Source organism: Buteo buteo, chromosome 2, assembly GCF_964188355.1.
Source record: "Buteo buteo chromosome 2, bButBut1.hap1.1, whole genome shotgun sequence".
Lineage (NCBI taxonomy): Eukaryota > Metazoa > Chordata > Aves > Accipitriformes > Accipitridae > Buteo > Buteo buteo.
The window spans coordinates 68721814-68748453 of NC_134172.1; the positions used below are offsets into that span (position 1 = coordinate 68721814).

General features: G+C 56.6%; 1 protein-coding gene across 1 annotated transcript; it reads left to right on the top strand.

The window, feature by feature from the left end:
* The first annotated feature begins 15734 nt into the window (after nt 1-15734).
* On the top strand, nt 15735-23285 carry KCNS1 (potassium voltage-gated channel modifier subfamily S member 1). The gene is made up of 2 exons (XM_075022554.1): nt 15735-16700; nt 22830-23285. The coding sequence occupies exons 1-2, from the start codon at nt 15735-15737 to the stop codon at nt 23283-23285; spliced, it is 1422 nt and encodes a 473-aa protein (XP_074878655.1).
* Nucleotides 23286-26640: the final 3355 nt, after the last annotated feature.

Consider the following 26640-nt stretch of genomic DNA (forward strand, 5'->3'; position numbering starts at 1 on the left):
AGTCCTGTGGTGAAAGACCACCTCTCTGCTTAGCTCAGCCAAGGGAGGGCAGAAAGAACTGGAGAGCTCATGCAGTACCAGGGAAGGCTAGAAATGCCAGGTGATCTGGCAGGGACAGGCAGAACAAGGGCTGGGAGCTCATCAGCTAAATTCAGTGTGAAATCAGACATTGCTCTGACCAGTGCAGTGTCCTACTGGGGGAAAAATATTTCTGCCATCCTTACACCAACCCACCCCTCTGAGCAGGGAACACACAAGCCATGGGGTGACAGGGGCAGAGCCCCAGCACTGCCCTGACCATCCCCGCACCAAGGCAGCCCAGGCTGGTGCAGTGGCCAAGGGCAGAGAAGCCTGATTACACCTCCTGCCAGTCATTAGTCACAGATCACAGCCCTCCTTCCCCCATCAGGACCAGCTATTATCAGCTATTAAGCAAGCATTTCCATACAGCTGGCTAATTTGATAATGCTGCAATTATCTTGGTTTGTTAACAAGATTAAATTGCTAATTGGTTTGATTAAGCACAGAGCTCCAGACATGGGGTGCCTCTTGCCTGGCAGCACTCAAGGTCCCACACAGCCCAACAGCTGCTGTGCCCAGTGCAGCAGGTCCTCCGCAGAGACAAGGGCAAAGCAGCAGTACGGGAAGGGTTCACCCTCCCAAAAACTGCTCCCTGGGGCCTCCAGATCTCCATGTGCTGGTCTGGAGAGGTCCCTCCTCCTGCCCTGAGACAGAGCCAGCTTTGCCCATGTCACCGCTGTCACCCAGCTGCTGGCCCGGGCAGGCAGGAGATGGCTTTGGGGCCAGAGGATGCTATGGGGACATCTGGCCTGCCTTGGTCCTACTGCGTTCTGTTTGGGAGCACTGCAAGTTAGAAATCCCTGAGGCAATTCACCAACTAGGTACATCCATCCACCTGCATCAACAAATCCTCTGCCCTCCTCTCCCCAGGCACAGGTCCCTACCACCATGCACAGCATTTCCAGCAACACCCAGCTTGCCAGCACAGCTGTACTGGGGAGCTCCCATCACTGTGGATTAGACTCACCTGTAACCCCCATGCAGTCAGCACCTGCCTGGGAGGAGCTGGGCAACACACCAAAACATGCACAGGGTAGGATCACTGACTGTGGTAAGCTCCTGGCAGCAGGCTTTGACTGTAAATCCTTTAGATCCAGGTCTCTGGGGAGGAAGGGAATTCCCCTCTGTGTCTTAGGTACATGCCAGCAAGACAGCAGGAAAAGCAGCGAGTCCTGTGCCAGAGAGGAGATGTTTCTATGTTGGTTCTTCCCACATCGTCTGCTTCCTGAGGTCTACAGCAGCCTGGAAATGAAGGGGTTCGTTTTCTCTGCCTGGGGACTTACCACAGCTCAGGACTTGCTGCTGTGGGACCTTCTCCTGGGACAAGCCCACCAGGTCTGGTGCTGGGAACATGGGAAAGGCTGCACTCAAGGACCCAGCTTTGGGTTGGAAACATCCATCATGGCATGTCACAGCAGCAGCACCATTGTGTGGCAGGGAGCCGTTCAGCTCCTTTTGCATACGGCAGGTCTGGCTTACTCCATCTTCCCTCAAAACAGGGGTTTTGGGGCCAGCTGCTCTTGGATCAATCCCAAAGGAAATATCCAACACTCCCTGACATCCCAGGGGATGGCATCTAGAGTGGCTACCCAGGGAGCCATCAGCATCACCGAGGCAGCCTTGCTCCACAGAGAAATGCACTTTGAGCCACTCAGAGACAGGGCAGAGGATGGGGAAGTAAGGTCTCACCTGCAGCACACCCCTTGCACACTTGAACATATTTTTAACATTTTCATGGAGTCTTCTCCCTGCACATTTTATGCTTTGGCTCAGGAAACTGGGTGATCGGGGTCTGAATACAGAACAGTTTGGTGCTCAAGAGTGATGTGAGACCTTTTCAAGAGATGATTCAAACCAGTTTAATAAGAATTACTACAGCTTTGAAAAACCTTTGAAAAGGGAGGGTTATTTAGCTAGCCTGGCCCAGGAATGGAAAACTGTAGTCCCAGCAGGATGCAGCAATCGCATCAAATCCAGAGGAGAAAGTGCACTGGGCTGAGCAGATCCACCCGGCAGTGGCTCTGCCCACGGTCAGGTGCTATACACAGCCCTCTTCTCCTCTGCAGAGAAGCAGCAGTATTTCAGGTGGGAAAAGGAGTCAATACTGTTCTGGTTCCCACCATAAAAGAAATATATATACACCTCTGCAGAAAAATAAACCATCCTCACACTGCTGAAGGTCAACAGATGTATGAGTTCACTTTGTGCTTTCTTCTGTGGGATGATTTATAGAAACTCAGCTCCTCACCTGGACCGAGCCACCCTCCAGCCACAGGGAGAGGGTGGTCAGGGCCAGAACTGTCTCACACCAGCTGATGCCCTCCAGCATTTTCTTTCTGAAGACACAGGGATGCCTTTTTCCTGCTCTGGAGTCTTGCCATGAACATGCCTTGGCTTGCCTGGCCAGGATGTACCAGTGCTCTTCTGGGTGCCCTCCCCAAACACAGCAAAGGGAAACACCCAGCACCAGCTCCCACTGTGCTGGGAGGGCAAAGGGGGAGCCACATCCCAGGATTGCATGGCAGAGGGAGGCTGCGCCTGCCACCAGGAAGCCTTTGAGACATCTGGGGTGAAACCTGTCCCTTCTTTCTGGCTCCAGCACATCACTCCGGCTGTGCAGCGCACCCAGCCCGCTGCTGCACGGTGGGGAGCCCCAGAGCAGTAGGATCTGGCAGGGACTGTGGTTGAGGGGTGCCAGAGCAGCCCGCTGTGATTTATCTCCTGCCTAAAGTGCTGCCAAGCCTTGCAAGCTGCTTCTGATGAAGCCCTTCGATCTGGTGCCTGCCCCATGACAGCCAAGAGGCAGCAGAGCTGTGCCAAGCCGCTTCACTCAATCTCCGCATTCATCCCACCAGGAATCCTCACCAGGCTGGTCTCTGCTACAGCCACACAAGGTTGCACACCCAAGGAGGCCTGCCAGATGCTGGCAGGACTTCCCCGAGATGGGGAACCAAAAGGAAAAGAAGGCAAAAAAAATTAAGCACTCGCAGCACCCTGTAGCTGGGGGAGATCCCTGCATGCCAGCAGTCCCTTGTCCCCAAAAAGAGGGCAGAGGAGACAGAAACCTCTTTCTTCTGCAGTAAGCTACACTGCATGAAAGCATGTGTGGGAGGTCAGCAGGAGGCTGGGCAGCAATGCAGTCAGGGCTGCCGGGTTCCCTCTTCCATGCCTTCTCTGCAGCCCTAGCTCTTGGCTCCAGGGCCAGACTCACAGCCCCTCAGACAGGCTGATGTCTGAGTCAGCCAGGCAGCTGGGACATTATCTAAATAAGAGCTTTGGCAAAGACTGGCGAAGCACTTGAAGACTCTCACATGAAGCAGTTTGCAGAGAGGAAAGCACCAGCAGCAAGCAAAGCACCTCCTATAGGCACCTGCCCTACAACAGCCCTCCTCACGCACCAAATTGCGGCACAGATCCCAACTCACAGCCACACACGTACTCCAGACCAGCTCAGGGTCACAAACTCACCATCACCCCCAAACCCACCAGCACAGGCTCTGGGGTACCTGCACACCCCCTCCCAAATGGGGCCACTCACCTGCAGCAAGGCCCTTCTAGCTGACACCAGCACCTCCCCATAGCAGAGTGCTGTGGAAGAGGAGGGTGGGCTATTTATGCTATAGGGCAGCCCAGATGAGCTCCTGCCACTCACCAGCTCCAGCTGCAGTGGGGAAGCCATTTCCCAGCTCCTTTGGGTCCCGGCACCAGCTCACCGTTAGCATCAGCAGCATCGCACGGGGGAATTCCTGCCTCTTCAGCCCTGCCTGTGCCAAGGCGCACACAGATGCTCCTTTCACCGGCAACTATGTAGGTTAATAACATGCAATGTGATTGCAAGACACAGGGAACTGCAAAGCTATGTCAATATTTAGCTTTTACACATTTGGCTAATTAGAGAGGAACCTGTGATTCCCTCCAAAGGAGGCACGGCTGCTTCGCCCCTCTCCCTCCCCTTCTGTATGTTCCCGATTCAGATGGGATAAACGTCAGCTCATTATTTCTGGAGTTCGTTGGTCGCAAACGGTCTGTCCCAAAATGCTATTCCCAGGCACTGGATGTCAGAAATCATTATACTAAATAAAGCTTCATGAATGATTCATGAAGCTGGGTTTCACATTAATCAGGGAGAGATGGGCAAAAGCAGCACAGCATCGCAGACCGCTGTGTCGTGTTCTTGCATAGGCTGGCAAATGGAGAGGTTTGGACCTTCAAGGCACAAATCCGAGATACGGTGCAAGTCAGAGAAATACCCTGGTCCCAGCACAATCAGAGCCTGACCGAGCGGAGACCAAAAGCAGGCAGTGGGCCATTGCCCAAATACCTTTCTGCTTCAGGAGCTCCTGTGACTCGATCACATTAATGAGCCCAGGGCAGCCTGCTGCTGCTCTGAGCATCCTCAGAGATGCACGACTGCTTTTCACATTAGCCCCGGTCTCCAGCATGGGGCTGGACCAGCGCTTGGGACTTATGTACTGACTCCCTGGCTCTGTGCACTATGACCACTAAAAATAGAAAAATGTTTTTCTGAAATGTCATCAGGAGGCTCCTTCCACAGCCCAGGCAAACGGTACTTCTGCCTGGATGCCACGCTGTATCCCAGCATGGGCTATCCGCCAACGGGTATTTTCTTGGGCCGCAAATGCTTCTTCCACTGCTCCAAGACTTCCGAATGAAGGTAGGTGTGTCCTCTTTTGGTACCGGAATCTACCTAAAAAGGCAAGCCCTGAACTCTGTAAATCAGTGAAAGAGTGAGGGGTGCCCTCAACATGGCAATGTTGGTGGAAGGAGGTGATGAAGCATGGAATCCTGTGTGCATTTTGCAGGAGCAAGTGCCCATGCTTCTCCTAACCAGCCAGGCTCAGCCAGAAAACCTTCGTCCTTGGGTCTGCCCCTGCATCCCTGGCTACTCTTCTGCTGCTTGCTCAAAGACTCCTGGTAAAAAAATCCTCAAAACTACAAAAATACGGTGACAAGCAGCCAGGCCAGCTGTATGGCAGGGAAAAATCCATAGCTGGCACTGCAAAATCTGGGCTCTGACATGAAGACAGCAGCAATTCTCCATGCAGCAGCAGAGGAATATCTATCAGGAGGCCAAGGAGCTGTCAGACACTGCTGCTCCCACCTCTGTGGCTCTGCAGCCTTCCTGGGGCCAGCAGTGCATCACCAGCCCTGAACCATGGCAGGGTCGATCTGCTGCTGAGCTCTGGGGTGACATGCCACCCTGCACCCTAATGCTCCAGCATCTCGTGGGGCAGATCGCTGATGCTGTAGCTCCATCAGCCCCAAGTCCTCCTCCTTGGCCCGAGGTGTCCTGCCACGCAGGGATGATGTCTGCAGGAGGGAGAGGCAGAGATGGGATGGAGGAAGCCAGCAAGTCCCCCCAGCATCCTTTAGAGCCTCGAAACCTGAAGGCCTTCTGCCACCGGAGCCCCTCTCGCCACCCCCAGCACCGCCAAAACCTCCTGCAGGGAGCCCAAAAGACAGCATCCTTGCAGAGATGGGCAAGCCCCTTCCCCCTCAGCCCATGCTCTGTTAATCTCCAGCTGTAATTGCTTCTGCACTCACACCCCTGCCAGCACAGAGGCAGCTGGAGGCAGAGCTGCCATGGGAGCTGGGTGCTCAAACCACTGGGGCACTTCCACCTGCAAAATACCAATAGTGACAATTCATCAGCAGTTTATAGTTTTTGCTTGAAATTTCTAGCTGTTTCATCACAGCCAGGGAGGGGCTGAAGGGGCCCAAACCCAGTGGCCAGTCTCCATCCCCAGCTCTGGTGAAGAGGCAGACCCCCAGGGCAGGTTTACTGCCCCTGCTCCCACTGATGCCAGCCCCTCGCCTGTGTTTGCTATGGGATGAGAGTACCTGCAGGATCAACTGTCTCAGGGAAACAGCATCTCACTTTATCCTGATCCCCTTATTGCATGGAGAGACTGATTTCCAACTTGTCTCCTCGTATCATCACTAAATACTAATTTATAAGGCAGTGCCATATCTGGGGCAGCAGAGGGGCAGGGGATGGACCTCCCTGCTCCATCCTCCCTGGCCATGCCCAGTGGGGTCAGGAGCCACCACATGCTCCCTCCGTGGCCATGGCCATGGCTGCGCACAGTTATCAAAAGCAAAGTGCAGGGCAAGTGTCTGCACTGCGTGAGCCTGTGGAGAGTCGAAGGCTTGGCTGCACTCTTGGTTACTCGCATGATTTGACCTGCAACATTGTAAGATTTAATTACAATGAAATTTGTGCTTCCATCTTCACCTGTTTCTCTCCTGGCAGAGAAAGCAAGCAGTGAGCCTGTGCTGCCTGTGCAAGCTTGGGTATGATGATTAGTTGCTGTGGCTTTGTCTGTACTAGTAAATGAAATGTGCCTGGGCTGACTCGGGCACCAAAGCCAGGTGGCAGGGAACAGACCGAGTCCTCACTATTAACCTCTCCCCTAACACCGTGCTGCCTGCCCTTCTGCCAGCATCCCTGCCTGCAGCAGCTCCTAGCCCTGCTGGGAATGGTCTGGAGAGGGCTGCCTGGCCCACGGGAAGACCTGGCCGGTGATGCTCCAGCAGGTTAACGATGAGCCCTTGGTTTTGTTGAATTTGATTTTGAGGATGTGTCCTGGATGCGGGAGGGCAGTGAAACAACCTGGGGCAGAGACAGAGCGGAGGGAGGGGATGCAGCACAGGAGGCAATGCATGTCCTCAGGGCACGTGGAAGCCCTCCAGACAGTAAATCGTTGCTCTGAAGTACCTGACTTTACACTGCAGCATCTCCCTGTTCCCTCTCCAGAGGTTCCCCATCTATACAAAAATAGCCACCACTGTGTTACGACTCCAAATTTTCTCATGTTTCTGGTTACAGCTTCAGAGCGCAACCACAAGCCAAGGTCTCCAGCAAGTTCAGCAAATGTTCATTAATCTTTCCTGGCTAAGGCACCCAGTGGGCTCAGTCAAACTCCAAGCCAGAAAAGTTTCAGGCTGTCAGTGCCATGGGCTGTTGCCAGGCAATACACCAAGAGCCTGTCCCGTGCCTGCCACAGATGGATGGTGATGCAGTCATCTTACTGCAGGGGGCTGGATGCTGCAGGTGCATCCAAAGGCTCCCGTGCAGCTTTGGGGGAGGCTCAGATCTGAAGGAGATTGGTTAAATAATCTCCTGGCATGGAGCAGGCTGAGATCCCCCCGGGCAGCAGTGCCTACAGACACCCTGCGGCTCTGGGAGGAAGATGGGGGTTGTAGGGATGGGATGCCCAGAGCTGGTGGTCCCCATTCCCCTCCGCCTGCTCAGAGGATGCTGCCATCACGGCTCGGTTTTCCCTCCCCACCACCCCATGGGCTGGCTCCAGGGACAGCCAAGGCTGCGTGGGGACAGCCGATGGCAAGGGAAGGAGAAGCCCAAACCCCTCTGGCTGGAGCAATGCCCTCCCAGAGCTCGTGGGAGGCCGGGGAGGACAAACACACCAGCAAATGCAGAAACCACCAGGAAAAAAAGAGTATTAAGGAAAGCCCACATATTAAGTCTTTGCCACTGAGAAACGCAAGAGCTGGCTTTTGTGTCTGCCCTAATTTAGCTCTTTCCCTCTGGAAAGGACTATTTGTGAAATGCTTTGTGTTCATGTCCCCAGCATTAATCAGCCCCCGTTGACAGCCAGCTCCACGGATGCCCCTCCGCTCGCAGGTGCGCTGGTGCTCGCCCCGCTCTATCACACCCTCCCATGTGGCAGGTACCCAGCGGCTCTGGCCTTTCACAACGGATGTCCAAGGGGATGAAAAGTGCTTGAAGATTTTTCTTTTAATTAAAGGAGCTCTGCAGACATGCTATATTCATATATATTTTCCCCTATTTTTTAATTTATTGCTACATCAGCTATTAAAAAAAAAAAAGGCAGAAGGAAGAAAGGAAGGGAGCTGCCACAAGCTGAGCGCCTTTCGGGATGACTCACTGCAGTACTGAAATGGCTGCTGGCTTCAGACTCACCCTGCCTCTGTGATTTGCTTCCAGACTGCAGAAGAGACCCCGGCAAGAGGTTTCACCCTCCATCCCCGCGTGGAGGATTTGCCGTGTGGTTATCGACATAATCCCCCCTGGGCTTCCCCAAGAGAGGAAGATGAGGGGAGACATGAAAGGAAGAGATGGCGAGGCGTTTCCAGCTGACCTGATTTTCTGCCTGTTCCCATCTCCACATCACTGCCGGTTAGTTCAGGAGCGGCGGCAGAGGCACGGGGCTGGCCCGTGCCGTGGGGAGCTGCGCCCTCCCAGCGCGGCTGCAAACCCAGCTGTGCCAAGTAAGGGCCCTTACACCTCAGTTCGCTGGGAAAGAGCCTTAAAATGGGAGTCTTCCTCTCCTGCCATGGCTTGCCAGTGTCAGTGTGAAGTCAGGCCAACAAGCTCTGGTCGGCTAATGGGAGAGTCAGGCCTTTTGCATCTGAGTTTGTGCAGCAAAGGGAAAATTCACCTCAGGTACCATTGCTGCTGCAGCCAAGTCCCCTCTGAAGGATGCTGCGATGCCAGCACAAGCCTAAATGGGGCCTCTGCCGCCTGCAAGGTGAACTTTGCTCTCCTGCAGCTGCTTCCAGCCAGGGCTTTGAGCTGCAGCGGGAGACGTGGAGGTGTCTCCCCTCCATGTCTCCCCAAGCCCCTTCCCAGGGTGATCCCTCCTGCCTGCGGGCATTACGGGCAGAGCCCTGGCAACTCCCTGCCTTGCTTCCCACTCACGCTTCAGCTCCTCTGCACAGCTCAGGGAACACTCAGCAAACCTCCCGGTGCTAGGGGAGCTGGTTTTTGTTGGGGACGGGGCTCAGGTCTGTGGCAGCGCATAAATGCAGCTCCGGTGCAGAGACAAAGTGGGTACCCCTGCAGCATGAGGCACGGCTCCTTCCCTGAAAAATGGCTGGCTGAGAAATATTTTCAGAAGGGAAAAGAAAATTCACCCTGATCACCGTATGTCAGTGACAGGTGGAGAAAAACCCACGTGGGAGCCAGCCCTCCTCCTACCCTGTGGGCTGCACCCCGCTGGGGCTCAGCACCCGCTGCAAGCTGGGCTTGCAAGTGCCCAGAGCAGACAAAGCTGGGCATGTTTATCTTGCAGCTTCCAGGGATGCTCAGCCATCCCTAATTGCCATAAAAATAAATGCTTTTTGCTTCATATCACAGAACAGAGGAATTTCCCTCAGCTGGTTTTTTTTTTCTCTCCTCTTTTTTTTTTTTTTTTTCATTTCTGAGGCCTCCCTCAAAGTCATCCCTTCCCCCTTCCTCCGCTGCCTCTATCCCATGTAAACAAGCACACGGCACACACAGTCTGACACATCACACACATGGAAACACACTGATGGCCCCGCAGCGGCGAGCGCTGCCTGGCGCAGGGATGGGGCTGGCAGCACACGCGGCCGTGGGAGGCGGGCGTGCGGGCAGGGGGAAGGATGCTTGCCACCAAAAAGAGCTCTCAGCCGGCCACGTGCAAGCCCGGAGAAGGGTGAGTGCCCGCAGGCTCCAGCCCCTCGGGCTGACATCAGCAAGCCGATGGATCCGATGCGGAGGGTGGTGTGAATTCTCGCCCCGTGCGAGCTGCCTGTCTGACACAGCAGCTCCGTGCTGGCTGCCGGAGCAATGAGCCATCGCTGCAAGGACATGCAGTCCCGGCCGTCACCCCGGGAAGGTCTCCCATCCACTCTTTCCTGTCTCTCTGCTCCAGCAGCTGACTTCTGGGAGAGTTGGTGTGCTTGCAGCGGTCCCCGGGCCGTGAGGGGATGGCCCTGGGTGGCAGTGGCAGCTCGCTGACCTGAAATCCAGCGTGTGCCATGCCTGGGACTCGCTGCCTTCACCCACCTCCCAATGAGCCTTTAAAGAGACAACGGGGAGCTCAGCGAGCCAGGGGGGCTCTTCTCTGGGGGGCTGCCCCAGTGCCCTACGCACCCCCCGTCCCGAGAAGGAAGATGGAGCTGGATCGCATGGAGGGCGACGGCGAGGGCCCAGGCGCATCGTCTGCCCGGCGCAGGTCGGCACCGCTGCCGGGGCCCCGCTCGGCCTGAACGCCCACGGCACGGGACAGCGTGCTGCACCCCACATAGTCCTGGGGGCTCAGCACCCCCCCCGAGGGCAGCACTCGCCACTTGGGCAGCATTGCAAAGAGCTGGGGTAGGCCGGGGCTGGGTGAAGCCCGTACCCCCACCGCGGCTCCCACCAGCCGTCCCGCAGGCTCTCCCGGCTGCTAAGGGTGCTTCCAGCAGGTAAGGCGACGGGGCAGGGGTACCCACGCCCGGCCCAGGTTCCCCGTCCCGCCGCCGGCCCCCGGCTCGGCCCCGCTCGGCCGCCGCATCGCTGCCTTCGCGGGGGGGAAGCCGCCTGCCTCGCACCGGAGCCGCGCCCGCCCGGTTTTGCGAAATCGCGTCCTCCCGTCTTGCGGTGCCGGTGGGCTTCCCCGGGGAACGGGGTGGGCTCCCCCCACCCTCCGGGCATCCCCAGCCCTCTCCTCTGCACAGAGCTCGGGAGCCGCCCCGGAGGACGCGGGGGAGGGAGGACGCGACCGGCCCCATCGTGCCGCCGAGGCGCCCGCGGCGGAGGCAGCCGGGGACCGGGAACCGGGGACCGGGAACCGCGGACCGGCCTCGCCTCCCCGCGGCTCCGGGCGGGCGGGCCGGAGGGCGGCACCCCCGGCAGGGGCGGCGGCGGGCGGGATCCCCCCCCCCCCGCACGCCTCCTCCGGCCCCGCGGAGCTTCTGCCGCCGCCGGCCCCGCAGGGCTCCGCGGCTCCGCGCCGGGCGCGCACGCTGCGGCGGGGGCGGCGCCGAGGCAGGTGAGCGGCGGAGCGGGGCCGGGCTCCGGCACCCGGGGTGCGGCAGGCACCGGCACCGCGGGCACCCGGGGCACCGGCCTCCCGGGCGCGGGGCGGGGGCTGCGGGCAGCGGCGTCCCCGGGGCGGGGTGGGGAACCGGGGCAGCGGCGTCCCGGGGAGCCGGGGCAGCGGCGTCGCGGGGGGCGGTGAGAACCGGGAGATCGGCAACCCAGGGAACAGCAGGGACCGGGGCGCCGGGAACCCGGGGTACCGGCGTCCCCGGGCATTGCGGGGATCGGCACCTTGGGGCGCGGCAGGCACCCGGGGCACCGAGAGGGCAAACCGGAGCAGCGGCATGCGGGGATGAGCGGGGATGGTGGCGGCGGCACACCGGGACGAGCGGGGAAGCGAGACGCCGACATCCCGGGATGAGCAGGGAGCCGCCGTGCCAGCACCCGCTTCCCGGGATGCTGCTGGGAGCCGGAGCCCGGGGATACCCCTCCCGGTCCCTCTGCAGGCGCTTGTAGGAGAGTCCCTCTCCCGGGAGCCTTCTCCCCGCGGGGGCTGGACGTCCTCCTCCCCGGGGAGCAGGGCAGGGCGCGGGGGTCCCCCCCGGAGAGCTGTGCGCCCACCGCGTGGGACCTGGGAGCGGAGGCTGGCACAGGGCAGGGCATCATCCGCAGCAGGCGCTGGGCTGCCCGCTCGCAGCGGAAAGCCGAGCTGTTGGTAATCGCCCCCTCCTGCGCCCCGAAGCGAGCAGGGAAGTCGCCCGCATCCCCAGCCCTCGGCATTTTGGTGGTGGCCTCTCAGCGTACAGCAGCAGCTAATGCTCTGCCTGCAGGGAGCAGCTAGCAGTGGGAATCCCCCTTCCATGCTCCCCCCTGCCCGCCTGGCAACACCCCCCCCCCCCCGGCCAAAGGAAGGCCTTGGGCCTGAGCATCTTCAGGCCGGTGGGTACAGGGACACTCGGCGATGGGGACGGGGCTCTGCAGGGGCACTTTTGGTTGCCCAGAAAGCAGGCGTCTCCCCAGTCCTGCCCTAGTGCGTGGCCGATGGGGACACAATCCTGCAGGAGCTGGGGGGTCAGCCAGCCCCACTCCCCCCCCTCAGGTACCCAGCGGGAGACCCCAAGCCCTACCGCAGCCCCATGGGCATCCCACGCAGGACTTCTCCAGCGGTGTGCAGCCACCAGCCCTGCACACCTGGGACGTGCAGGGTCGCAAGCCCTGGGTGACAGGGCGTTTAGGACTGGGCTACAGGCAAAGGATAAGTGTTTCCTCCTCCTCTACGCATTTCTAATGGCTCCTTTGAGACAAGCCACACGAGTCCCCGCTGGGAAGCCTCGCTGAGCTGTAAGTACAGGGCTTTTTATTTGGACTGTTAATCTAAATCCATTGTACCTGGTTGGAAAAGCCCCTGTGTGCAATACTCCCTGCACTTGCTGCATCCTCACTTGAATGTCTATTAGCATCTTCCTTCCCACTCCCTTGGGTCTCCTCTGCCAGTTAGAATAAATATACATAACTTCCATTTGAAAGCCCTTAAGAAAAAAATACATTGTCAAGGGAAACTCTTCTAGCATATCTTACAGATATGCTTGATCGGTTTTTATATTTTTTACTGTCATAAATGCATATATCAGAGATTTTTGTCTCCACAAGATACATACTCATTTGAACACCCAACACCCAGCTCACACGGGGCTTGTGTAATTCTTTTTAAATAGCTTACAATATATTTCAAAATTTATCAGAAAGAGACTGGCTTTATCTGTTCTATTTTACCAATCATTTATGGAAATTTTGCAAATTCACATTATTCGAGACGGGCACATTTGTATTCTCTGTCCTTTGTGCTTTAAAACAAAAAAACACCCAACCTTACCAAAGTAAGCTTCTGTTTCCCAGCAGATACCCCTCCTGCAAATGCGAGATGGGCACATGCTTTGATGATCCAACAGAGGAGATCACACCAGGTCTTAGTTCAAATCTCAGTTTTGTTCTAAAGCTGAGCTTAGCTAGTCGTGAAACGAGTAGGCAAAAGAGTTATAAAACTATTAATTGCTGCTTTAGGTTCCTAGATGAAAGCTGTATGTGGGCAGAAATAATTGGCTCTATTCAGAAGCGAACATCAGAAAGGAGCATCTCAGACAGTTCGCGACCCTTCTCCTCACTCTGCTTCCTGCGCGGGAGGGATGGAGAGAAGAGGGAGGGAGGGATTTCCCCGGGGTACAAAGGCTTACAGGGTCCTGACACCCACTTTTTTCTTTTTTTTTTTTTTTGAGCTGGGAGAGAGGTGGGAGCTGGCTCCCTCCTGGCCCTCAGGGTTTGGCACGTCTCGGCAGCTGCACAGCACAGCCGTGTGCTGGGGATGGTCCTGCTGAGCTGGAGCATCTCTTTAGGCTTGTCCTGCCGTCCTAGTGTAGCCCCTGGTAGCCAGCCGGACTGCCCCGTGCCCCAGACCAGCCCCCAAACCACCTTGCCTTTGATTTCGGTGACATTTGGCTTGGTCTCCTGGAGTAGCTGCTGTATAGGGAGGGTGTGGAGAGAGGCTGAGGACGGGTGTGGGCTAAACTGGATCCCACAGACCCACCCCCACGGCCCCTCTGTGTGTGTTTGTAGCCTGAATGCATGAGCATCCTTCTGGAAGGAACCTGGATTAGTCATCCCCACCCCACAGATGGGCTGTGTGATGTCTTCCCTGGAAAAGCTAATCTGTCACAGAAATTCCAATTTATCCCTGAAAAGGACTGTTTACACCCCTTTTTTCTCCCTTGCTTTTGTCTTAAGCATTAAAAAAGTCTCTCTTTTTTCCTCGCCTTTGAAAGGCAAGACAATGAGTCCATTAAGCTCTGAGGCTTATTACAAGCCGGTTGCCTCCTCCAGACGTGGTGTAATGGGAAGCGCTGGCTTTGTGGTGCAAAGCCTGTGTCTTTAAGGAGCCCTGGCTCGGAGATGCAGTGGAGTTAGCAGATGCCTTTGCCAGACTATTTCGCACAAATCTAGCATTTGCTGCACCCACAGCCCTGCTTAGCTTAAAAAAGTACCTCTGGGGTTTATTTCTAACCATTAGTCTGGTACCTGTTCCTCTCTGGCTCTGCTCTGACCTCCAGATTTAGATGTGAAAAATGTCCCCCAGGTCCCTCCCAGTCTGCCAAACCTTTTACACTGCGTTTCTCAGACACTGGAAGACATGCAGAGCCCTGCCCCTGCTTTAGTGTTTGCCCCATAAGACCCAGTAAATGTCTGATGAGCAACACAGGGCTGGGGTGCAAAGGGGTCCACAGGGGAACTGGGATTCCTCTGGGCTGAGGGGAACCTGCCTCGTGTCACTGACCTGGCCTTGGTCCTCGGTGGCTGCTGTCGGACTGTCCTGTGTGGGGTCTGGTGGCACCTCGGCATCATCGTGGGGGCTGCTGCAGTCTTTTCCCTCGGCTCCTGCTGCCTGTCTGTGGACTCTGTCCCTGTGTCACCTAGAAGTTTGAAAACTTCAGTGGGTGACACAGGACAGAGAAGGTGAGAGATTTTTCTAATAAGCAGCTGGCTGATTAAAACCAGGGAGGGAAGCCTTTGGGATGGGAGACAGGCCAGTCTGGAGGTCACAAATGTCTCAGTGACCACTGCGGCAAAAGCATCAGTGGCTGCAGAAGTCATGTCGGTACCAGCGGTGACCCTGGAAGCGTGAGCAGAGCTCAGGAGCAAGTCATGCCTAATAGTGGGATTTTTCCATAGTAGCTGATGCATGAGGAAAAATGTAATTCCTCAACCAAGAGAGCAAATGCCGTGTCCGTTCTGAGGACACCCAACACCCCCGTGCCAGGAGAGGGGAGACTGCGTGGGTACAGGGCTGCTCCGCACGTCCCCAGACGTTTTGGTTAATAAGGTAGGTGGAGAAGTCTGATTTCAGGGTGACACAAGAAGATCACAAACCTTTTCATTTGCCTTTTTATTCTAAGCTTCTGATCAAGACGGGTAAATGTGTTTGAAGGTGTGGGAATGCTTCTCTTTGTTAGATGCTTTAACTGCTGCTCATTAGAAAATGGAATTTCTGCTGGATGGAAAAGCCCAGCTCCCTGAAACTTTTAGGAATCTCGAAACACAATAGAAATAAAAACTTCGGGTTTTATTTCCCTGCCAATGTACAGGTTTTTAATTCAGAGTCATCAATGATTCTGAATCATGTTTTTGTTAGGTTTCAACATTATAAAAATAATATTTTACATGACAGAACACACAAGAGGAAACAAAGCAGGCAGATGAATTGTTTTGACACTTATTTCACTGAAATTCTCCCTAAAACTGACACTTTCTGTGAAAACACTCTGATTTTGGCAAAACTGCCTTTGCTGCTGGGAAGACTGCACCATCTAAGGACTTTTTGACCAGGTCTAATTAGCAACATAGGTAGTTGGGCTACAAAGCTCTGGCAGAATCACTGCAGTGGTGAATTGACGAGATCTTTTTTTCCACGGGGGAGGCTCTTTGGGGGATAAACCCTCTCTTCAGTGACTAATTACCTGTTTGAATGAGGAAAGCCCCATGGATGAGGTGCTGGAGGTGCAGTAAACTGCATTCCTTTGGCCATTAGTGATCAGCAAAGGGAGAAACTTTAAGAGGTAAAAAAAAAAAAGCAAGGAAAAGTTTCACCTGGAAAAATCATTGGCTTTTTTTTTTTCCTTCCATACCACAGAAGTACAACTGCCTAAAGCAGTTTCTCTCCCCTCCCCCCTCCCTAGTCCTTGCTTTTCAAAATGCAAACATCCCTCCTCAGTCCCCAGGGTGCTTCTGGCCCCCCTTGCCCAGGAGCTCCCGGATCGATTTGGGGGAGCCCTGCATGCCCTCCAGCTCCGCTGTGTCTCACCCGCAGGTGGAACCAGCTCCCGCTCTGCTGATCATGGTCAACAAGACCTTAAATTACTGGGGTCCCAGTTTTGAGGAGGACGTTATCAACATCAACGTGGGGGGTCTGAGGAGGCGGCTCAGCTCCAGTGCCCTCTCCAAGTTCCCCGACACCCGCCTGGGACGCCTGCTCTCCTGCGACTCAGAGGAGTCCATCCTGCAGCTCTGCGATGACTACGACGTGAGCGCCAGGGAGTTCTACTTTGACCGAAACCCCGGCTTCTTCCTCTACGTGCTCCACTTCTACCAGACGGGGAAGCTGCACGTCATGGAGGAGCTGTGCGTCTTCTCCTTCTGCCAGGAGATCGAGTACTGGGGCATCAACGAGTTCTTCCTGGACTCCTGCTGCAGCTACCGCTACCACGAGCGCAAGCTGGAGAGCCGGCACCACAACTGGGACGAGGAGAGCGAGGTCAGCAGCGTGGACACGTCCCCCGATGAGATCTCTGACATCAACCACGACCTGCTGCGCTACAGCACGCTGCGCTGCGGCAACATGCGCAAACGCCTCTGGCTCACCATGGAGAACCCCGGCTACTCCATCCCCAGCAAACTCTTCAGCTTCGTGTCCATCAGTGTGGTGCTGGTTTCCATAGCCACCATGTGCATCCACAGCATGCCCGAGTACCAGGAGGTGGATGAGAACGGCAACGTGCTCGATGAACCCGTCCTGCACAAGCTGGAGTATTTCTGCATCTCCTGGTTCACCTTTGAAGTGACTTCCCGCCTCCTGCTCTCCCCCAACCCCAGGAAGTTCTTCAAGCACCCGCTGAACCTGATTGACATTGTCTCAGTGTTGCCCTTCTACTTCACCCTCTTGGTGGACGTGACCATGGGCAGTGACTCGGAGCTGGGCAACCTGGGCAAGGTCGTGCAGGTGTTTCGGCTCATGAGGATATTCCGGGTGCTGAAGCTGGCTCGGCACTCCACCGGACTGAGGTCGCTGGGGGCCACCTTAAAGGTAAACTGGCTCTCTATCTCCTTATCTACTCTTAGTCTCTGGTTAAGAAGGAGACCTCTGGTCCAGCTGCGGAATGTGGACATTCCCAGTGAGCTACCAGCTCTGGGTGGTGTCTGGCAAGCTTGCTCAGGGTGGTGGGCTGGGCTGTTGGCTTGTGTGTCTGCTAAAGCAACCAAGCGTGAGGAGCACTGCATGAGTCCTCTTTGTACACCCACCCAGAGCAAACAGCAATTCACCCCATTGCTTGCAGACTTTGCTTCATGCAGAACTGGTGCTTCCAGGGACTTAGCCATTCCCTCCCCACCATGGTGTGCAAGCCCAGTTGCACGGTGTTGGAATGGACTCAGCCATGCATGGGTGGATAGTGATATTCCACCAGAAGTGGGTCAGTGCCTAGCCAGGCTGTGAGCACCCTGCTGAGCAGGGATCGGGCCAGCCAGCAGCTGCTGGGTATGCCAGCACCAGCGTGTGTGGCTCGGAGCTGCTTCTGTCCTCAGTCTGGGAGAAGGGGGAACCTCCTAAGGGCATGCTGCCAGCTGGTTGGGAGCCTTCATCCAACCCTCGGTGTCTGTCCGTCTAGGGAGACGTAGAGATCCTGGTGCAGCTGAGCTGATGCTTGGGTGCTCCAGGGTATGATGAGATTGGGACTGGCACATGGTTAACCACGGGGGGCACAGAGCAGCAACAGAAAAGCAAAGGGTGGTTAGCTGCAGGGCCTGGGACAATCAGCCCAAGGCAGGGTGCATGTCCCCAGCAGAGCCTGCGCTACCAGCAGCTGCCCCTCAGCCTGCTGGAAAAGCTTGGGGAAAGCACGGTGTGCAAGGCTGGGGGAAGCTGGCCCCAGGACCATGTGGTCCTCAGGAGGAAGAGCTGGATGAAGAGATGCTGAGACAGTGAAGGACCAGGGTCCAGGCATGCCAAGAGGTGGCACCCCTGCAGGTTTGGTAAGAGGAGGTCTTCATCCTCCATGGCGTGCCCCAAGGCTGTGTTTCTCCAGACCTCCTCCGCAGCACCCCCAGCCTCCTTAGACAGACCAAGAACAGCTGTGACACGGGTCAAAGCATGAAGTTATCATGAAATCCTCACCAGCCTAGTGCTGCAGCCCAGACCTCCATCGCTGCAGCTCAGTTGTGCAGCACAGACCAGCCACGGTGCCCTGCACGGCTCTCTGCTCTCCCCCACCGTCCCTCCATCCTCCATCCCCCTCATGCTGAGGGCCATGTGCCTGAATCTGCGGAAGGTGAAACTGTCCCCTCACCTCCTGCGCTTATGCAGAAAATCCAGCTTCCTGCAGAGGCCAATTAAACTCAGCCTTTGTCTCTGATTCTTGGCGACCACATCAAGCGAAATCCTAAAGCTGATCCTCGAGCCAGCCAAGATGCAGAGCAACACATGTGCCCCATGCCCCACCACACGCAGGGATCGTGCTGGGCACGGGGAGGAGGTCACCAGGGCAAACGTGTCCTCTCCTCATGAGACTGCCGCTGGTCCCACGTTCAATCCAGAAGACTGGTTTTTCAAGCACTGTTCATGCAAATATCCCTGTGCTTTTTCTGCCTTCAAACAAACGGTGTGTCAAACAAACGACCAACAAAACAGTCTTCATAACAGAGCTTGAAATTAATCCAAAGGGATGCTCTCCTCACACTCAGTGCTTGGCAGGGGCCAGACCCACAGCTCCTGGTGCTGCTCCCACTGAAGGGCCGTCGCAGGGATGAAGCGGGCACAGCTGAGGCTGGGGACACCCCGATTCTCGCTGCTGCAGCAGTGGCAGGGCTGGCATGGGGTGTCCTGGTGTCAGCAAGACTCGCCTGCCAGGGCTGGACCCATTCCCGTGGGTGAGCCATGGAGAAAAGCAACCCTTGAGTGTGGCTGGGGATGAGGATGGGCAGCAGGAAATGTCTTCTGCCAACTTCTGCTGTGAAGCAGGGCCAGCCCAGCCCAGCACTAATCCTGCAAAGCCCACAGATGATCAGAGTAAGTGGGGGGGGGGGAAATTCCTGGCATCCTCAAAGCCTGCTGAAAATAGGGTCCACAGAGGATTCCTTGAAATGAAGATGCCTGAAGTCCTACCTGCATCATACTTACTTCTGAACACTCACCTTGAAAGAGCAATTAGCAAGTGACAGACCCGTATAACACTGCTTGCAAAATTTAGATAAAACAGTACATGTGGGAAGGGCTCCCTGAACCCTTTCTGTGCTCCATTTAAGCATGAACAACACATTGCAGCAGAGCAGGGACTGATGGGATCATCTGCATGTTATTAAGCAGCAGACGAGATCCGGGGAGCTGGCAGTGTCCCGGCTCCAGTCTCTGCTGAGCCACTGATTCACTGAGTGACGTGCAGCAAAGTGCCGCTTCCCGGGGACTCCGGAGCCAGCTGTAAATGGGGATGAGCGAAGACACAAATCTGACGCAGCAGCTTGGCGTTGTGATTTACTGGGCACATAAATTACAACGTCTTGTTAATCATAATTTACTTCCTATTGCAAGAGCATAAAGCAGCAGCAGAGGAGTAAAGGCTGTTAACAGCCAGGAAGCGGGTGCGATGGGTCTGGCAAGCTGAGTAATTGTTCCCCTACCATGAAAGTGCTAGCAGAAGGATTTCTGCCATTTGTGCATCATAAACTCTGAATGGTCTTCAGATTGCATGGGGCCTGATCCAGGTCCCATTTAAATTGAGGAAAGGCTTCCCACACATCTCTGCTCTTCCTCCCTGCTGTGCACGACATCCATGGCTATTACTGCAGCTTCCCCGGGTGTGGGTTTGGTGCCTGTCTCCCACTAGCAGTCAATAGGTGTTAGGCACTGAGTAATTTAGGCATCTGCAGAGATCTACAGGAGTTGCTGTCTGTCCCCTTAGGGGCCTAAATACACAAATAGGTCGGAAAAGCCAGAGCTGCCACGTCCCCAGACAGCAGATGCATCACCCTGCTGTTGCTACTGCAGGCTATCTGTGTGCTTGGTCCCCACGCTGGTATCTCTGGTCAGGCTCAAACCAAGCTCTTCCATTTCATTTTTTTCCGCTGTACTGGAGGAAAATGCACATTCGATTGAGGGAGGGAGCCCATGCATGGCCCATGGCTGTCCCAAGGGCAGACAGACCTCCTGCTAGGGCAGGAGCCCAAAGAGATTGTTGTTGGGGCGGCTGTTTTGCTGGAGCCTTTTATTACCCGGCATCGCCTCCTCCCAGGCTGGCCGCTTGCTAAGCCTGCATCCCACCCAAACCCCAGCTGCGGCTGCCTGCCCCTGGATCAATGAGTGAACCACACATTTTGGAGATAAATGGCTGCAAATAGGTGGCAGCCAGTGCCTGAGGATCAGCTGAGAGATTCCTGGAGCCTCGCCTGTGCTGCAAGCCCTGACCCTGCTTGTAAATTAAAGCAGTGGGAGTTATTGAGCTTCCTGACTTCCCCCTTGCCTTCACCCTCCAACACATGCCAGGGCCATAACTGATACTCTTTAAAAATGTATAAGGTTATTCGGCTCTGCTGCTTCCCAGCTGGGACGTACAGACATACAGTTAAGCTCCAGCCAGGAGCAAGTCTTTCATGGCCAAGTGATACATCTTTGAAACTCAGTGGCTCTGAGATGTTTGTCCTTCTCAAGGAGCCCCCTCGGAGCTGCTATAGGGCATTTGCAGCCACAGGCGACGGCAGAGATTATTTCCCCTCGGTATTACTGGCATTAGCTGAGCAGCTTTTGCCAGCAGTCTAAGCAAAGCCTTCTCGCTCCCTGCGGCGAATCCACCTCCTTTGTGTCTCGTCTTGATGGTGGAAGCTCTTTTCCCACGTCTTCTGCTGTTTGCTTTGCTCAAATGTTGTTTCGTTTAGTCATTATGTAGTCTCCAATAAGGCATTCTCTGCCTATTAGGAGACTAGGAAAAAAAACCCCACGATCAGAGCTCTGTTTTCCTTTCCCCAAAAGATGAAGAGCGAGCTGGCAGATCCGTGAGCAGAAACATCCAAGAAATTCACTCGTGACAAAAAGCTAGTGGACTAGCCAAGCTGTGAGGATGGCGGTGGTTTTGGCACTGGTGGGTGGTTAGCCTGGCCCTGCCAGAAAACGGGGGCTCTGCGGTCCCCTCCCGGTCTGCAGGGCTTTAAGAGCAGGCTGTGCCGGGGGTCCCCATCCCTGCTGCCTGCAGGGCTCTCGGCTCACACCTCGCCAGCCATGGGGCAGGAGCAGGAGCTGGGTGCTGGATTTGGCCCAGTGCTGGCCCATGGCAGTTTGCCTGGTCCCAGCTTGTCCTCTGGCAGTCCCCTTCCCTGTGTCACTTGCTGCCTCGTCCCCTAACTGCCCACTGCCCTTTCCCACCCCAGGATTTTGGCACAGGTTTATATTTTGCTAAAAAATTAAGAATATCCGAAGAAAGATTGCGACACAAATGTTTTAGTTTGAAACCAGAGAAATTACGGTTTCTTCAAGGAGTGTTGCACACCTCTGCCGTCAGTCTGTACCCCCGTGTCCCACGCGCCCAGCTGGGAGGTTGGGTGTCCCATGGCCCCATTCCCACCGGGGCTCCCAGACCCCTCAGGGTGGGGCTTGGCCAGCCGGGGCGTGCGGCACCCTATCGGGGTGGGTGCTGGGACCAGCCCGCACTGGTGTTGGATGGATCCCTGGATTGACCTGATGAGCAGGGCTGCTTGGATTCATGTCAGCTCAGAGGTTCACTTTGAGTCTCCCATGCAGAAGCAGCAAAACTGGAAGGGAAATGTAATTCTCTCAGAAACAGCAGTTTCTGCAAGAACTCTCCCCCTGGAACAAGCCCCTCTGCCCTCAGGCCATCCTGCAGACCCCTCGCCGGGGCTCACTGGGTGCTGTGCAGGTGCCAATGGCCAGCCCCCATCCTGTCACCCAGCCCTGGGGCTGGGGTGCTGAGCCAGGAGAAACTTACTGCCAGGCTGGTGCCTCCCGAGTCACATCAGCCAGAGTTTTGCCTCTAGTAGCCGTGAAATCTCATTTCATTTGGTGTCTGGAACAGAGCGGGGAGCGCTGGCTGCCTCTACCCAGGTTTCTTTCCGCAACAAGGCAGTGCAAAGACAGCCCCCCCCCCCCCATCTGGCTCCTGCACCCATGGGTGCTGGGGAAGGGACGGAGGCTGACCCCGCTGCGGCGTGCTGCAGGGCCGTCGGAGCTGCTGCCCAGCCCGGCTGAGCAACAGAGCAGCAGCAGCCGTGCTGCAGCGAGCCCAGCCAGGGACTGCCTTAGGTTCCTTTGGGATTGTTGGTGTCCTATAGCCAGCTCAAACACAGGTTAAAGTCACCTAGAACCCCAAGGTTGAAGTGTCCCCAGGAATGGAACCACAGGGGACAGAAACTGGGACAGGGGGTAGTTTCTGCCTCCCCTAGAACTGCGTCCCCTGAGTGCAATATCCCTCCCCAGCACGTAAAAGCAAAAGCCTGCTGGACTCTGCTAGCTGGAGCACCCTGATCCCTCCTACCCAGGCGTGTAACGAAGGGTTAAATGGACCCTGGGACTGTAGATGGTGTTGGGGTATAGGAGGGAGCAGGTGAGTCCCTGGGGCGCTGATTGTGGGGTCCCTGGCAGCCGAGGAGCCCAGGGCTGAAGAGCTAGAGCTGAGCCTGCAGCAGAGGCGCACGTCCTCCCTGTGAGCACAGCGCCAGCGTTTCGGGAAAACACAAATCGCTTCACTTAGAGGCTGCCTGGGTTTCTGCAGGGGTGGTTTCTGGGGACCTGCCAAGACAAAAGGAAAATGTGTCTAAATATTATTAGCCGAGATCAGGTCGGAGTGAGTGCTGGAGGCAGGGGAGTAGCCTCTGCCTGAGAACCCTGGCTGGGAAGCACAGGTTCCCCCTTCCCTCCTGGCACTGCCTCCTCCTCGCAGCCTGGTGGAGGGCAGAGGGGCGGCTGTGGGTGCCAGGGCTGATTTCCCGGCCGCCCCACTCGCTCCAGGTGTGGGTCACCCATGCACCCCCCGACCCGTCCCAGCCCGGCCCTGCAGCGGGACATCCCGAGGCAGAGATGGATAGAGGCATCGAGATCCCCGACGGAGGCATGCAAGGAGTCTGGACGCGGGGCTGTATTTGCCCTGCGGGGTGCCAGGGTCCTGGCCATGATGGGTGCGGTGGCCCCCACTGACCTCCGCTCTGCTTTGCCTTCCAGCACAGCTACCGGGAGGTGGGGATCCTGCTGCTCTACCTGGCCGTGGGGGTCTCCGTCTTCTCTGGCGTGGCCTACACCGCCGAGAAGGAGGAAGACGTCGGCTTTGACACCATCCCAGCGTGCTGGTGGTGGGGCACGGTCAGCATGACCACCGTGGGCTACGGCGACGTGGTGCCCGTCACCGTGGCGGGCAAGCTGGCTGCCTCGGGCTGCATCCTGGGGGGCATCCTGGTCGTGGCGCTGCCCATCACCATCATCTTCAACAAGTTCTCCCACTTTTACCGCAAGCAGAAGGCGCTGGAGGCGGCCGTGAGGAACAGCGGGAAGAAAGACCCCGAGGACGCGGAGAGCGTGTCCAGCCACGACCGAGACTCAGAGGCTCTGAGCGAGTCCTCCCTGGGCAGAGGCAGCCCCGACCGCCGCGGTCTGACCCCCGGCGCCCACCCCACACCCTGACCCCACTGTGCCGTGGCACCGGGGCGCGCGTGGGACCTGCTCACTCGCCGTGAGCACGGCACGGCTGTTGCACCGGGACATGGCGGAGGAGCCCGGCTCTCCCCATCTCGCACCGCGCCTGGCGTCAAACCCCCAGTGAAGGACAGGAGGGGTTGGAGGAGATGCCCAGTGGGTGCCGGCTGCTTCCAGCCCCCGGGACGCAGTGGCCGGGTCCGCCTGGATGTGTTTCAGCCCTCAGCCAGCGACAGCCGTGCTCCCCCATGGCTGCAAACAGAGGCTGTGGGGCTGGACATACCCCTGCCGGAAAGGGAGCGAGAAAAAAAAGAAATACAGGTGACCCCTCATCAGGCACTGCCCCGGCTTCGTGAAGGGGGTTTTCCTCTGCCCCGAGGTTTTGTGTTATCCAGGGTGAGGTTAAATGGCTTGAGGGTGAGGCAGCGCCCGCCCAGGCTGGCTGCCCTTGCAGGTCCTGTGCCAGGTCAGCATCAACTCCAGCCCCAACCTCATCCTACCCCCAGCTGCAAACAGCCTCAAAAGGCTCGGCTGCCCCACCGGCCATGGGGTAAAGGGGGTCAGAAATGAGTCATATGGGAGGAGAGGTGGTGTCCAGCTCAGTGTGAGCCTCCCTGTCCCCAGCCCCTGCAGTGGGATCGACTGGACCTCACCTTGCTTCCACTGCAGTTGGGGTTCAGTTGCTTCCCTGCGCTGCCACAGCCAGGAGCCCCCAGGGATCTGGAGCTGTGCCGGGAGCGTGGCACGGCCGGCAGCACTGTCCATGAAGGGGATGACACAGCCGGGGATGACCAGGCAAAAGGGATGCTGTCCTCCAAGGCAGGAGCAGCCGGAGGGGATCAAGCTGGGGGAACTGAGGGGCCACCCCTGGTGAGGCTCTGCCCCCCCAAGCTTTTTTTCCCCTTTGGGCTCCCAAGCTATGGGGCATTTATTTTGGAGGAGCAGCTGCTCTCTGTGGCTGCTGGCACCCAGCCCCCAGAGCAGAGAGGAGGCTGAGTCCCTGCAAAGGGCTGTCAGGGAGCAGACATGGGGGGATGCTCCTGGGCATGGAGAAGCTGCCTTTGGCATTGTCATATGCTCGTGATTTCCACTGTGGGAAGAGCCGCCAGGGAGCCCAGGGGCTGCAGCAGCCCGTGATGGGGTGGAGATGACCAAAGCCAGCTGGGTTCGTCATATACCCTGGTCCCCATCACCACAACCCCCCAGCCTGGTTTCGTTCTACTGCCTTGTCCCTCGCTGCCTTGGGGCCAGGCAGGGGCAGGAGTGCTGTAAGGAGGGGAGTCACACTGCCCCGGGCATCACCTCTGTCCCCGCAGGGAGCTGAGCTCCCGGGGTACCAATGCACTCACCTTCCCTCTGCAGGGAGGGAGCATCCCCCACGTCCACGGGAGAGCCGGGGCAGAGGGGACCTTGCACTGCTCCTCATCACCGCAGCCTCCGAGCACCTCACAGCCGGGCAGGGAGGTCCTCCTGGAGCACCGGACCTCCTTCCCACCCGGATCCCCCACCCGGCTGAGCACGTTCAGGGCTGCTCCCAGCACAGCATTAATTCCCTATGGAGTTTTTCCTTGACCCACAGTTCTCTGTTTGGAAATCGTGCAGCTCCTTTGTGCACAGAGGAATACACCCAGCAACGCCTGTTCCAATCAGGAGAAATGTGCACCCTGCAATCACATAATTGGCTCAAAAATATGTTGATGGCTGCAGGATGGCCCCGGGCACCAGGTTGGTGATGTTTGCCACCAGTTGTCCTGGCTGGCTTTCGGCACAGCTGCAGTTGCCGGTGCTGGCTCTGCCTGTAACAATCTGCTGATCATGGGGAAGAAAAGACAAGCCAAGGCCAGTGCGGGTCCAGCCTTTCTGAACCCCAGTGGGACTCGGGGAGGGGTCCCCAAGAACCAGCGGTGCGGGACGGGAGGGTGCTCACGCTCCTGGCGTCATCGAGTCTTCCAGTATCGACAGTTTGTGGTCTGCTCTGCGCTCATTCTTACTCAAGCTGGGACCGGTGAGCTCCACTGTCTGCTCCGACCAGCTCCCGCTGCACTGTTACTTGAAATAAGGAAGGAGTTTCCCCTTCTGCCCATAAATATTCCAGTAGCAAAATGTATTAAAATGTGAAGACTAAATTACATGTATCAATTAAAAAGCATTATGCAAATAATTAAAAGAGCATGTAAATTAATTTTCTATCTATGCATGGGATGCATACTGTATATTTTATTAAAGACCTAAGTGACCCACTTTGGAGGCTGGCTTTCTGTTTCGTGGCAGCTCGGCACGCCTGTGCTCATGCAGCACATGGGCTGAGCTGGGGCCGGGTCAGTGGGTCGGTGCAAGCAGCCCCCGGGGAGCAGGAGCAGCCAGGCTGCTCCCGGAGGGATTGCAGGTCCCCATGAGCCAGCTCCAGCACCGTCTCAGAGCACACTGGGGCTCCCACCCTGACAGCCCCCACCTCATCCCTGCCCCAGATGGTGGGTGACAGCTAGTCCTTGTGCCTGGACCACTGGTGTCATCCTAGCTGGAGCATTTTTGGATAAGCCATCTCCCTGGATGTCCAATGAATGGGGCGTCCCCGGGGTGCGAGGGAATGGGTCAGAGCCAGCGGGCACTGGGAAGAGCAGCACAGGGAGCCAGGCATCGCGGCTGGGAGGGAGGGAAGTGCAAAGCAGCTTTTAGAGAGAGTTGAAAGGACTGCAATTAACATTAAAAATGCAGGATGATTCCCAAAGCAAAGAGCTTGCCCCATCCAAGCATGGTTCGTTCCTCCATTCCATTTGTTACACATCCATGAAATCTGGGAAGCCCGTGGAGAGGAGCAGAAATTTGCAGGAACACACACACTGTGATCAGCAATACCAAGGGACGCGAGAGCTGAGCCACCAGCATGAGCAAACCCAGTGTTGGGAGCCAAGGAGCAGCAGCTGGCTGTTATTCCCCCTAATAGCCACTCTTGTTTTAAGAAACTCATTTTAACCCCTGGCTCATGGGTCATGTTTTGGACTAAAAGTAGAAAAGACTTAATTGAAAAGAAAATATAGTTCAAGTAGCAAGTATTCGTTGCTTGACTTGGTTGAATGATGCTTTAGGCACACCTCTGCCAGCAGAAGGCTGGAGGATGTGTGTGCACCTTCCCTGTCGGCTTTCCAGCTGTTTTGCTTGCAGCTGTGGTTGTTAGCAAGGGCAGTGGATCAGTGCCCGGGATGAGGAGGGGATATAGCCTGTTGCAGCTCTGGAGACCCGAGAGGAGCTGGTCCATCACACTCACAGGTGCGTTCATCCCCCGTTCATCCCCCATTCATCCCTGCTGCTTTCATTAGCTCCAAACATTAAAGCCAGGGGGGCT

Excerpts from the sequence above, each read along its gene's own strand:
- KCNS1 (XM_075022554.1), top strand. The coding sequence starts at position 15,735 with ATGGTCAACAAGACCTTAAATTACTGGGGTCCCAGTTTTGAGGAGGAC. Across the intron at positions 16,701-22,829 it reads CGCTGGGGGCCACCTTAAAG|CACAGCTACCGGGAGGTGGG; the intron begins GTAAACTGGCTC and ends TTTGCCTTCCAG.